This window comes from Mustela putorius, unplaced genomic scaffold (genome assembly GCF_011764305.1).
Source record: "Mustela putorius furo isolate JIRA1106 unplaced genomic scaffold, ASM1176430v1.1 tig00003869_pilon_pilon_pilon, whole genome shotgun sequence".
NCBI classification, from domain to species: domain Eukaryota; kingdom Metazoa; phylum Chordata; class Mammalia; order Carnivora; family Mustelidae; genus Mustela; species Mustela putorius.
This window is the reverse complement of record NW_025422021.1, coordinates 10,758,828-10,773,337: the sequence shown is the minus strand read 5'-3', so window position 1 is coordinate 10,773,337 and position 14,510 is coordinate 10,758,828. Positions and strand designations below refer to the sequence as shown.

The 14,510-nt window shown below is 36.3% G+C and overlaps 1 protein-coding gene across 1 annotated transcript in view; it reads left to right on the top strand.

Annotated features, from left to right (window-relative positions):
- The window catches only part of GORASP2 (golgi reassembly stacking protein 2), a 36,879-nt gene that overhangs the window by 10,121 nt on the left and 12,248 nt on the right, over positions 1-14,510 (top strand). The window contains exons 2-5 of the mRNA XM_004744057.3: positions 10,600-10,680; positions 11,753-11,956; positions 12,668-12,754; positions 13,932-14,062. Coding sequence (XP_004744114.1) covers positions 10,600-10,680; positions 11,753-11,956; positions 12,668-12,754; positions 13,932-14,062 — 503 coding nt within the window. The remainder of the gene's footprint in view (positions 1-10,599; positions 10,681-11,752; positions 11,957-12,667; positions 12,755-13,931; positions 14,063-14,510) is intronic.

The following is a 14,510-nucleotide window of genomic DNA, read 5'->3' as shown; positions in this document are numbered from 1 at the left end:
AGTCACAACTTTTTTTTAAAGATTTATTTTATGAGAGAGAGAGAGAGAGAGAGAGAGAGAACCCATGGGATGGTATTGGGAGAGGGAGAGAATCTCAAGCAGATTCCCCACAGGGCATGGAGCCAGACACAGGGCTCAATCTCACAACCCTGAGATTATGAACTGAGCTGAAATCAAGAGTCAAACACTTAACTGACTTAGCCACCCAGGCACCCCACTATTACAGCTTTCTCATAAATGCTTAGTACCTACTTCTAGAATTTGGTAAGTGGCTTAACACCACTTTTTATTTTTGAAATTTTTATTCTCATTTTCTGCCAGCTATCATTTTTTTTTTTTTTTGCTGTAATCAAGTGGCAGTAGCATCTCTTTCAGTTCTTTTGGCTATTCTCTGTCTATTGGTGGAGTGGAAATCAGTAGCCCAACCATGTAACTATAAATAGATTATAAGAGTGGTCCTAAGACTAAAGAGGATCCTACTAAAGAATGAATGGATCAACCAGGAGATTAAAAGAATAATTTTTTTTTAAAGATTTTATTTATTTATTTGACAGAGAGAAATCACAAGTAGTCGGAGAGGCAGGCAGAGAGAGAGAGGGAAGCAGGCTCCCTACTGAGCAGAGAGCCCGATGCGGGACTCGATCCCAGGACCCTGAGATCATGACCTGAGCCGAAGGCAGTGGCTTAACCCACTGAGCCACCCAGGCGCCCTAAAAGAATAATTTTAAAAATTTGTGGAAACAAATGAAAATGAAAACACAATTGTTCAAAACCTTTGGGTTGCAGCAAAGACAGTCCTAAGAAGGAAATATATAGCAACACGAGCTTTTCTCAAGAAACAGGAAAGGTCTCAAATATACAACCTAACCTTTTACCTAAAGGAGCTGAAAGAACATCTGAAGAATTTGCTGGAGAAAGAACAGTAAATAAAGCCTAAACCCACCAAGAGAAGAGAATTGATAAAGATGAGAGCAGAAATCAAGGAAATAGAAACCAAAAGAACAGTAGAACAGACCAGTGAAACTAGGAGCTGGTTCTTTGAAAGAATGAGATTGATAAACCACTGGCCAGACTTACCAAAAAAAGAGTGAAAGGACCCAAGTAAATAAAAATCATGAATGAAAGAGGAGAGATCACAACCAACACCAAAGAAATAGTTATAAGAACATTATGAGCAACTATATGCCAACAAATTAGGCAGTCTGGAAGAAATGGAGACATTCCTAGAGAAGTAAACTACCAAAACTAAAACAGGAAGAAATAGGAAACCTGAACAGAACTATAACCAGCAAGGAAATTGAAGCAGTAATCACCCCCCTCCCCAGAAGAATCCAGGGCCAGATGGCTTCCCAGGGGAATTCTGCCAAACATTTAAAGCAGAATTACTACCTATTCTTCTGAAGCTATTTCAAAAAATAGAAATGGAAGGAAAACCTCCAGATTCTTCCTATGAGGGCGGCATTACCTTGATCCCAAAACCAAAGAACCCACCAAAAGGGAGAATCAACAATATCCCTGATGAACATGAATGCAAAAATTCTCATCGGTATACTAGCCAATAGGATCCAGAAGTATATTAAAAGGATTATTCACCACCACCAAGTGGGATTTATTCCTGGGCTGCAAGGATGGTTCAGCATCCACAAATCAATGTGATACACCACATAAGTAAAAGGACAAGAATTACATGATACCCTCAATGGATGCAGAAAAACATTTTACAAAGTACAACATCCTTTTTTTTTTTTAAAGATTTTATTTATTTATTTGACAGAGAGAGATCACAAGTAGGCAGAGAGGCAGGCAGAGAGAGAGAGAGGAGGAAGCAGGCTCCCTGCTGAGCAGAGAGCCCGATGCGGGACTCGATCCCAGGACCCTGAGATCATGACCTGAGCCGAAGGCAGCGGCCTAACCCACTGAGTCACCCACAACATTCTTTTTTGATTAAAACTCTTCACAGTGTAGGGAGAGAGGGAACTTACCTAAATACCATAAAAGCCATATATGAAAGCCCACATTAATATCATTTTCAGTGGGGAAAAACAACTTTTTTTCAGTTTTCAGAAAACTTAAGGTCAGGAACACAGCAGGGATATCCACTCACCACTGCTGTTCAACATAGTACTAGAAGTCCTAGCCTCCGCAATCAGACAACAAAAATTCAAGGCATCTGAATTGGCAAAGAAGTCATCAAACTGCCACTCCTTGCAGATGATATCATACTCTGTGGAAAACCCAAAAGACTCACCCCAAAATTGCTAGAACTCATACAGGAATTCACCAAAGTAGCAGGATATAAAAATCATTGCACAGAAATCAGTTGCATTTCTATATGCTAACAATGAGACAGAAGAAAGAGAAATTAAGGAGTCGATCCCATATACAATTGCACCGAAAACTATAAGATACCTAGGAATAAATCTCACCAAAGAGGCAAAGAATCTGTACTCAGAAAAATACACAACACTCCTGAAAAAAATTGAGGAAGATACAAAGAAATGGAAAAATGTTCCATGCTCATGGAAAGAACAAATATTGTTAAAATGTCTTTGTTACCTAGAACAATCTACACATTCAGTACAATCCCTATCAAAATACCGTCAACTTTTTTCAGCTGGCAAAAGTAATCCTAAAATTTGTATGGAACCAGAAAAGACCCCAAATAACCAAAGGAATGTTTTAAAAAAGAAAACCAAAAATTGTGGCATCACAATTCCAGACTTCAGTCTCTATTACAAAGCTGTAATCATCAAGACATTATGGTATTGGCACACAGACAGACACATGGATTAGTGGAACAGAATAGAGAGTCCAGAAATGGACCCTCCACTCTCTGGTCAGCTAATCTTTGACAAAGCAGGAAAGAATATCCAGTGGAATAAAGTCTCCTCAACAAATGGTGTTGGGAAAATTGGACGAGCACATACAGAAGAATGAAAATGGACCATTCTCTTACATCATACACAGAAATAGACTCAAAATAGACATAAGGTCTAAATGTGAGAGAGGAATCCATGAAATCCTAGAGGAGAACACAGGCAGCAACCTCTTCGTCCTCAGCTGCAGCACCATATTGCTAGACAGGTCTCCAAAGGCAAGGGAAACAAAGGCAAAAATGAACTATTGGGACATCATCAAAATAAAAAGCTTTTGCACGGCAAAGGAAACAGCAAAAAACAAAAGACAACCAACAGAATGGGAGATAGTATTTCTAAATGTCTTATCAGATAAAGGGCTAGTGTCCAAAATTTATAAAGAACTTAATCAAACTCCACACCCAGTGAACAAATAATCCAATCAATAAGTGGATAGAAGACATGAGCAGATATTTCTCCAAAGAAGACATCCAAATGGCTTACAGAGACATGAAAAAGTGCTCCACATCCTCTGCATCAGGGAAATACAGATCAAAACCACAATGTGATACCACCTCACTCGGACAGAATGACTAAAATTAACAAGTCAGGAAATTTCAGATGTTGACAAGGATATGGAGAAAGGGGAACCCTCCTACACTGTTGGTGAGAATGCAATCTGGTACAGCCACACTGGAAAACAGTATGGAGGTTCGTCCAAAAGTTGAAAATAGAGCTACCCTACAACCCAGCAATTGCACTACTGGGTATTTACCCCAAAGATACAAATGTAGTGATCCAAAGGAGTAGCTGCACCCCAGTGTTTATAGCAGCAGTGTCCACGGTGCTAAAGTATGAAAAGAGCTCAGGTGTCCATAGACAGGACGGATAAAGAAGATGGAATATTAGTCAGCCATCAAGGAAAAAAATGAAATCTTGTCATTTGTAGTGATGTGAATGGAACTAGAGGGTATTTTGCTAAGCAAAATAAGTCAATCAGAGAAAGACAATTATCATATAATCTCACTGATAATGTGGACTCTAAGAAACAAAACAGAGGATCATAGGGGAAGAGAGGAAAAAATAAAAAAAGACAAAACCAGAGAGGGAGACAAACTCATAAGAGACTCTTAAGCATAGGAAACAAAAAGAGGGTTGCTGGAGGGGATTTGGGGGGCGGGAGTAACTGGGTGATGGCCATTAAGGAGGGCATGTGGTGTAATGAGCATTAGGTATTATATAAGACTGACAAATCCCTGGACTTTATATGTGAAACTAATAATATGATATAGGTTAATTAAATTTAAATTTTAAGGGGCGTCTGGGTGGCTCAGTGGGTTAAAGCCTCTGCCTTCGGCTTAGGTCATGATCCCAGGGTTCTGGGATCGAGCCCCGTGTTGGGCTCTCTGCTCTGCAGGGAGCCTGCTTCCTCCCTTTTCTCTCTCTGCCTGCCTCTCTGCCTACTTGTGATCTCTCTCTCTCTGTCAAATAAATAAAATCTTAAAAAAATTTTTTTTTAATTTTAAGAAAGTGACCTGAAATATTCTGAAGAAGAATGAGCGTTAGAGTAAGTTACTTTTTGGTCTTTGCACTAACTACTGGAGTTCTTTTAGATTCAATTGCTAGCTTTCAAACTGCATTCTTTTTAAGTGAAATATTGGGTATGTTCTCAGGCTGTAATAATTTCATTTTTGCTTTTGAATAGAGGAAATACATGTCAAAGCTTTCTAAAGCGCATGTAAGTGTATAGCCTGATGAATTTTCGCAAACAGCATTCTCCTGTAACCAACATCCATCCCTTTCCAGGCATACTGACTACCCACCAGCCCCCCAGAGTGTGTACTGTCCTGATTTCTAACAGCGTAGATTAATTTGACCTGTTCTTAGATTTATATAAGTGGAATCATTTGTACTCATTTGTGTCTGGCCTCTTTTGTTCAAATGCTGTTTGTGAAATGTGTATTGTTGTAGGTCTCTTATTTTATTAATATATTTCATGCCATTGAGAGAATATACCAGGATTTGTTTATGTATTCTGCTGTTCGTGGGCATTGTGTAGTTTTTAGTTCAAGACTAGTACAGCTAGTGCTGTTGTGAACATTAACTGTGTTGGGAGAACATATGTGTACCCATGTTTCTTGGGTATACTAAATTTATATCTACAATATTCAGTACAATATACAGTATTTGGTCCAGTATTTCAGTATTAACAGATACTGCCAAATGGTTTGCTCCTTATATTTTCACCAGCAGAAATTGAGATTTCCAATTGTTCTGTATCAATATTTTCCATCTTTTTCATTTTTGCTGTTCTGGTAGGTGTATAGTGGTATCATGTTGTGGTTTTAATTTGCATTTTCTTGACGACTGTTGAAGTTGAGCATATTTTCTTATTTATTGGTCACATCAGTACCCTTTTTTCTTAGGGTCAACTAAAATCTTTCCCCATTTCCCCTTTATGTTATATATTGGGGTTTTTTTTAGTAGCTTCATTGAGATATATTTTACCTACCATTAAATTCAGTCTTTAGTAGCTTCATTGAGATATATTTTACCTACCATTAAATTCAGTCTTTTAAGGTATATCATGCACTGGGTTGTTGTTGTTGTTGTTGTTGTTGTTGTTTAGTATATTCACAGTTAGGCCATCATCACCAATAGCTAATTCCAGAACCTTTTTATTACCCCCAGAAAGAAGCTCTGTACTCATTAGCAACTACTTCACATTCCTCCTACCCCTAACCCCTGGCAGCCACTAATCTACTCTCTGTGGATTTGCCTTCTTTGAACATTTCATATAAATGGAATCATATAATCTGTGGTCTTCATGATTTAGCATAATGTCTTCAAGGTTCATTCATGTTGTAACATGAATACTTCATTCCTTTTTGTTGCTAAATAATATTTCATTTTATGTGTGTGCCACATTTTGTTTGTTCATTCATCAGTTAAAAGACATTTGGGTTGTTTCCACTTTCTGGCTGCTGTGAATAATGTAACTATGAAATTTGTGTACAGATTTTTATATGTACATGCTTTCATTTCTCTTGTTTATATATCTAGGAGTAGAATTGCTGGGTCATACGATAACTCATTAACATCTGAGAATCTGCCAAACTGTTTCCACAGTGACAGCACCATTTTACATTCCTATCATTAATGTTGAGGGTTTGTTTCCAGCCTTTGTTATTGTCTTTATTTTAGCCAACTTGTGAATGTGAAGTCCTATCTCATTGTGGTTTTACTGTCTCTTAATGATTTGTGTAGTTCTAAATCTGTTCTGAATACAGTTCCTTTGTTGGATGTGTGTTATATCTTTCCAGTGTCTTAATTGTCTTGATGAGCAGAAGTTTGTAATTTTAGTATAGTTTAGTTTATAAATTTTTTTAGTTTATGGACAGTGCTTTTTGTATCCAGTTTAAGAAGTCTTTTCATATTTGAAAATCTCAAAAGATATTCTCTTAGTATTTCTCTAAAGGCTCTATCATTTTACCTTTATGGTTTTATTGTTTTATTCTTTTTATTCTTTTATTATTTGATCTTCTGTTGTCTGTTGTCCATCTGGACTCTGTTGTCCATCTGGAATTGATTTTTGAGAGACACATTTTTTTTTTTAAAGATTTTATTTATTTATTTGACAGAGAGAAATCACAAGTAGATGGAGAGGCAGGCAGAGAGAGAGAGAGGGAAGCAGGCTCTCCGCTGAGCAGAGAGCCCGATGCGGGGCTCGATCCCAGGACTCCGAGATCATGACCTGAGCCGAAGGCAGCGGCTTAACCCACTGAGCCACCCAGGCGCCCGAGAGACACATTTTGAAAGATGATTTCTTTTAACATCTTAGGTCTTTTTCTTTCCTCCAAAGGGATGAGAGACGTTAATATCTGGTTAGAAAAATAATGTAGTGTCCAGGAATTTGTTGGTTATAAAAATTTGCCCTCAGGTAGTGATTGCAGAGTTAGGAAGCAAAGTTTAAGATTTGTAGGACTTCTGGGGTGCCTGGCTGGTTCAGTCAAAAGAGCATGCTACCCTTGGTCTTCGGGTCATGTATTCCAGCCCCATGTTGGTGTAAAAATTACTTAAATAAATAAACTTTAAAAAAAAAAAAAAAAGATTTCTTCCAAGCATCAAACATGCCAGTACATATTTAAAAAAAAAAAAATTTTGTAAAACTCCTATCATATGTCAGCCTTAGCTCAGTGTTTCATAATCTCATTCACTCTCTACAGTATTCTTGTAAAGTAGATGACATTATCGTTTACTTGCAAATGAAAAAACTGAGGCCCAGAAAGAAAAATACACTTTCCCAAGCTCACACAGCTAATAAATAGGTAAAATCATGCCTCAAAACCACATCAGTCTTGAATTCTAGAATTCAAGAAATTCTAGAATTCTGTCTTTTCGTTGTACATTTTTTTCAAAATCTTGTAAAATCTTAACTATTATGCTTAACCAGTTTAACCTATTCATCTTAAATTGCTGTAGTATCTGTCCCAATAATAAATGCTGATGACCTATAGAACCAGGTAGGCAGGTAGATAGATGGGCTTTTGTTTCGTTTTGTTTTTTAATTTAACGTGGTTTGAAGGAAGCTGGCAGTGAATCAGCAATTGAAAGGTATTAGAGTAGACAGAAAGAATTGAAGTAATAACATGATGCTTGAAAAATTAGGTGCCTAAGAGATTCTTGTCAGTGGATAATATTGCCAGAGAAACTTACTCTGTGGATGTTTAATTTCCTATGTTCTAGATCGTATTTTCCATGCTATGAAATGTAGGAAATTTAAGTATATTAGAGTCAAAGAGCATTTTCTAGGGCTCCCTCTGCTGGCTCTCTATTAGTAATTAAGATACCTAGTTGCCAGAATGATGCTGGTACTAATGATGGAAGTAATTTAGGAAAGAAATTAATTTCAAGGTCTGTTAGAGGAGATCGATGTTTGTAGCAAATCCAAATAGAAAAATAGAGAACTCTAAGCTTATTTATTTTAGAATTCTTACTTGGCTATTGAATCTCTTGAGTTATGGGGCAGAACACCTCTAATGGCATTGGAAACTTTCCATTTCAAACAAATAGTGGTAAAACTTTAGACTCGAAGGGTGGCATGATAGGCATCAGTGTGTGGGATCAACTTTCTTAGGTGGTGATAATATTACAAAAGTACTGTCTTTGGTCCTTGTTAACTAAAAGGTGAACTTTTGGCAGCCTTAGTGGAGAATTCTGAAACTGCTCAATAAACTGGTTGGTTTCTAGAAAAAGGTCATTTAGAAATATTCAGAGAATTAGGTGATTAGATAAGGACCTTACTAAATGAGAAACTCCACGGTGAGGGGGTTCCATGGATCCAGCTAAACCATACCTCTGACTAAAAGAGGTAATTATCCTTTTTTCAAACCCAAGGCATTTCACACCTGATTTCTAGGCACCTAATAGGCATTTCACACTTAGTAGATGATGACTCTTTCCCAGCTAGCAGTGACTTGACCTCACTTTTCTTCTCATAATAGCTCCAGACAGCTACTGTTTCCCTTTCAGAGTTGCCTTTTGAGGAGAAATCTGCCTGCTACTTTGAGTTCTAGACATTTTGCTTGGTAATACGTAGAATATAAAATATCCCCCATTTAAGAAAAGTGCTTATAAAGAAACTAAACAAGTATGTGCTGATTATTTTCATTAGAGCTAATACTTGTAAATAATAAATCCCTTTGATATTTAACTTGTTTAACTTACAAAAGTGATGTAGTCCCAAATTTGCAGGAAAATTTATGTAAAGCAAGATGAAACAGTTTAAATAAGTTAAGCATTGAACCATCTTTATAATGGACAACTGTTTCTTACTGTGACAGATGAAGAAGACCTAGTTTTACTTCTTCAGAAGTAATGATAGTGTAATTTGGTTTTAAATAAATAAAAGGTAGCATCAGTTCAGGAACTAATGAATGTATTATTAATCCAAGATTAAGTATCATTATTCCAAGAAGCTTGGTATTAGAGGAACAGATTCTGGAAACAATCTGAGTTCCATTTTGAAAGCATTAAAATGATTTGTTACTGTGCAGATAGCTACAGATTTATGTATGGATGAATGTGTATCGTTTGGATAACTTAATAAGGAATTCACTGTTAGAATTGTTAGGACTATTACAGCCTGCAAATATCAAAGCAAACCTTGCTTCCATAGGATAGTATTGACAGTATAAAATAACGTCAATCGGAACAAAAAGTCCTTAGAACATGAAAATATTTTAGAGGAAATGCAAAGTGTATTGTTTAAATTTTTTGTTGTTCTGTCATATTACTACTCTTAATAGCACCTAATATTTTTATTACTGTAAATTCAGAAAATTTAATAGTTAAATTTTAGTCTATTTCAAAATTGGGATGCTAAATATTTGAGTGGTTGAGAATCTAAGTAATCTTAGTCTTCCATTTAAAGTCCCCTCTAGGGTTGCCTGGGTGGCTCAGTCGGTTAAGTGGCTTTCTTTAGCCCAGGGTCCTGGGATCGAGCCCTACATGGGGCTCCCTGCTCAGTAGAGAGCCTGCTTCTCCCTCTCTTTCTGCCTGCCTCTCTGCCTACTTGTGCTTTCTCTCTGTCTCTGTCAAATAAATAAATAAATCTTACAAAAAAAAAAAAAGTGCCATATAAGTTTGACTCCATGCTTTCTTTCCAGCCTTCATACTGGACTAATAGTTGCAAGATAAACTTCTGAGTTTAACCTCTACCATGAGCCAGCAGGACCACAGGCAGGTCATGGGATGGTTTCTTTACCTGTAAATAAAGGAACTACACAAATTCTGTGGTATTTGCACCTTATTTGGAGAAGACATTTGAAAATCTAATGAAAGCTCTGGATCTTTATACCCAGAAAACTGCTGATTCATATAAAATGTTGCATATAACTACAGGAGCTGCCGTGTGCCTGAAGCCATCCACAGACTTCAGCTTAAAGATACCCCTGGATTGTAGATTTTCTGATTTTCAAAATCTGTAATTCTGTATTTCTATCCCACACCATCCTGTTGTCTAGCTGTATTATATTAACTTCATTTTTTCATACTCCTAGATTTTTACTCAATATTTCAACCTTCAGATGTCCTTTTTTATCCCTCTTATCTATCCTCACCTTTTAAACCCTCAGCCTAAAGCACAGCTCAGATATCTCCTTTTTTTTCTGTGAAGCTTCTTCAGTCAGAATTAATTTTCTCCTTAGAACTTTGTAGCTCCATCATAGCTCTTAAACTCGCTGGTCTTGTATTCCAGTTATTAGAGGGCTGTGTGTCCTCTATTTTTCCTTCCTCCTCTTATCTGTTCCTTAACAGATAGTGAATATCTTGACATCAGCAATTATGTTCCTGTTAGTTTTGTAATTGAATGGTGCCTTACCAGTAGTAGTTGTGGAATGAATGCTTGCTGAATTAATTTGAGTTTATCACTTAGTTGTGATGACTGTTATGTGCTATATCCTGGAAAGGTTGACACCCCCCCCCCAAAAGTAGGTGGTGTGAACTAGAACTGTAGAGAAAGAACCTCATATATGGGATGAATTTGAAGAATGGGTAGAATTTAGGGAGGTGCAAGGGCCACATCTGGGAGAGATGACGAGAAATGAGAGAATTCATATGTTTTTACCTGTATTTCCTTATCAGTGAAATTAGTCTATTTTTACTGAAAATAGGTATTAAAATTTAGCTTACAGTTTTTAGTTAAGCTTTGTATTTTACATTTTTGGCACTTTTGTTTTTACAGGTACAAGAAAATTCCCCAGGACATAGAGCTGGACTGGAGCCATTCTTTGATTTTATTGTTTCTATTAATGGTTCGAGATTAGTAAGTTAAGCTTTTTGTAGTTTCAACTATAATGTGTTGTAATCCTTTGAAATGGAATTTTTTCAGATTATCTGTGGTGGTTGTATATTAGTTTTAAACATTATATGGAGTATGATACCAGTTTATAAAACTTATGTAAGGAAATACGAAAATGTCTAATATAGAATACTATACCTTACCCTTCAGTGATTATTGTAGGAGAATAAAATAGCTCCTAATATTTTTATTAGGACACTTTTTTATATGTTGAATATTTAATTTTCTTAAGCAGAAATAAGATGAAAAAGTTTGCTTTTTCAATGATTTCAGACCTTTGTATGCTTGAATTAGTAAAGACACCTTCTCAAATAAATTTGAGAAGCAAAATTTCATGATATATAAATAATATTTTTAGAACCAGATAGAAAAGTATGTTCCAAAAATACAGAATTAAAACCACCTTTTGTAAGTTGCTTTTAGTTTACTTGTAGTAAAGTCTTAAAGGAAAAAAATTATAATTTCACTAAAGGAAATTCTTACAACAATGGCTACTTGTCTTTTTTTTTTCTGTAGCAGTTTTAAGATTTTGTTTATTATTTATCAGCATCTCCTATGTAAGAGCCTTTATTCATTTATGTAATGAAATATTTAACATGCTGCTTCTATTTTTCTTTCCTGCCAGTTCCTAGTAAATAAATAAGGCGTGTATTTGGGAGTGCTGTCCAAAATTAAACCACAACATCAGCAAATGTCTTAGATTTTAAAATCAAAGTCATACCAACTCTGTTAGTAATATGACTTCTTATGGAATATTTTGGGTTTTTTAGCACTAAAACCCTAGATCACTTCAAATAATGTTGGGTTGCAAAATTCATAATCCATAGTCTGCTATTAGAAGAAAGTCTGAAGTTGGTAACATAGGAGTTCTTAATTTTCAACATTCTTTCACCTCAAGGAACATTTGAATGTTAGTGGCAGCTTTACCTGTTGGATGTTTTATTTATGTTGATTATTAATATTACTCTTATAGGGCTTTAGCTTAAGCTAATTAAGTTTTTATTTATTAAGAAAAATGATTTCTTTGTCTTCACAGAATAAAGACAATGACACTCTAAAGGATCTACTGAAAGCAAATGTTGAAAAGCCTGTAAAAATGCTGATCTACAGTAGTAAAACACTGGAGCTGCGAGAGACATCTGTCACCCCCAGCAACATGTGGGGCGGCCAGGGCTTGCTGGGAGTGAGCATTCGTTTCTGCAGCTTTGATGGGGCAAACGAAAATGTTTGGCACGTATTGGTAGGTGTTAGCTCTGAGCTGTTACTTACAGTTTACGAAACGAGGTAGAAGGGCGCTGTCTTCATCTTAGTTGGATTGTAGAGGTGTTATTATTAGGCTATTTTTGGTTTCTGAAAATTAGAATTCATTCCTGTAGGTTAACAGATTTTAATAATTTCGAAAGAGAAACAAATACAGATGCCTAAGAACTATTTTTCTCATGATTCATCCATTAGAAGGACAAATGTCAAAGCAGATAGCTACAGATAGCTGAAATAATAAATATTTTTTAAAAATGAAATAGATTAATAAATATTTTAAATTTTTATTAAATATGTGATTCTTATGCTTGTAATTTAAATGTATTTTTTCCATAACTTCTGATATGTGATATGTCTAACAAGATAGAAATATAAGGGTTTTATGGGGCACCTGGGTGGCTCAGTTAAGTGTCTGCCTTCGGCTCAGGTCATGATTCCAGAGTCTCAAAATCAAGGCCCACATTGGGCTCCTGCTCAGTGGGGAGCCTGCTCCTCTCTCTCTCCCTCCCCTCACTGCTCGAGTCTGCTTCTCAGCCCACTTATGCACTCTTTAAAATAAAAGAAAATCTTAAAAGAAAGAAAAGGAAATATAAGGGGTTTTTAAATAACTAAAGTTAAGGACTATGAAATGCAAATTTGGAAGATAATGTTATATACATTAATTTTGGGGTTTGCTTTTGTGTTATTCTAGGAAGTAGAATCAAATTCTCCTGCGGCACTGGCAGGTCTCAGACCTCACAGCGATTATATCATTGGAGCAGATACAGTCATGAATGAGGTAATTGGTGTGTTTATTAATAATGAAAGTTACATAACGTTTCCTCATTAATGTTTAAGTTCAGAAGTGTATTCACATACTTCACATTTACAGTTGAAATTTAGGTCTTTGCTAATCAAGATAACTTCTGCATCTGTTAAATAGATGTTTAACAGGACAGGGTGTTAAACAGAATGTCTGGGAGGTGTCCTATAAGGTATAGCTGTAGGGAAAAATACATGCCATGTGGCAATTGCACAGATTTTGTTATGATACACAGAAATCTCTGCTAGGAGTTCCTGCTGGCTCAGTCAATTGAGCATCCAACTCTTGATTTTCGCCCAGGTCATGATCTTGGGATCATGGGATGGAGCCCAAGCTCTGCACTCAGTGGGGAGTCTCCTTGACGATTCTCTCCCTCTTCTGATTCTCTCCCTCTTCTGCTCGTCTCACTCTTGTGAGCACACTCTCAAATAAATCTTTAAAAATAAAACAGTCTCTTACATATACCTCAGGACTAAAGCAGATGCCCGTTTGGGTTATTGATTTCATTTTCTCTTCCCCTTATTTTACGGGAACAAATTTGGCTCAGCTATTTTAGATCCCTTTCCTTGTCTGTGAGGTAGTGGAAGTATATATGGCTAAATGAAAAATGAGAGAAAAATAAGAGGCCCAGATAACCAGGTCTTACTAATGAAGAGTAGGGGCACCTGGGTGGCTCAGTCAGTTGAACATCCGAGTCTTAATTTTGGTTCACGTCATGATCTCATAATTTCAGGGTCATGAGATTGAGCCCTGTGTCAGGCTCCCCGGGGAGTCTGCTTGAGATTCTCTCCCTCCCACCCTGTGTGCACGCTCGCTTGTGCTCTCTCTCAAATGAAGAAATAAATGTTTAAAAGAAGATAATGAAGAGTAAAAGCAGAATATATAGAATTTGGTTGTAGAAGAGTTCTACTAAAATTGCTGACCAGGTCTTAAGGAACTGGAGATAAGGCATTGCACATAGGAGATAGGTAAAATATTTGAAATCTTGTTTGGAGTATTGGTTTTAAGGAATGAATTTTATGTCTAGCAGCAGGGCCTATAATCTGTACTTTTTAAAAGTTTTCCAGGTGATTCTGCTATTAGCCAGGTTTGAGACCCACTGTTTTGAAGTTGAGTAACATAAATATGTTTTCCTCCTGTGATGCTTCTATAGTCTGAAGATCTGTTCAGCCTTATTGAAACACATGAAGCAAAACCACTGAAACTTTATGTGTATAATACAGACACTGATAACTGTCGAGAAGTGATTATTACACCGAATTCTGCATGGGGTGGTGAAGGCAGGTAAGGCCATTTTTCAGACAAAGTTATGATTTCTTAAACTTACCAGTAGATATTATAAAATCATTGCTTTTATTTTGAAACACGTTATTAGTTTATTTTACGATTTCTCTTGAGAAAAGGAAAGAGCTAATTTAGAATCCTGAAACTGGTAATCAACTAGTAATCCATTTTTCTAAAGCATATATTTAGGTAGTGTGGTATGTGTATATACTATGCTCCTTTCTTTACTGATTTAAGATCGAACAGCCTTGTTTCATTTCCTTATTTTAATAAAATAGTTTTCAGTTTTATTTTCCTAGTTCCCTTCCCCAACAATGGGGTAACACAGGTGTAACTTTCTCTAGCTGTTGGGGAAATTTCTTAGCCATTTGTGGAAACTGTTGGCTTTCAAAAATGACTGATTTCAAGCAAAAGTTAGACAGAATTGCAACAACAAAAAGCAACTTAG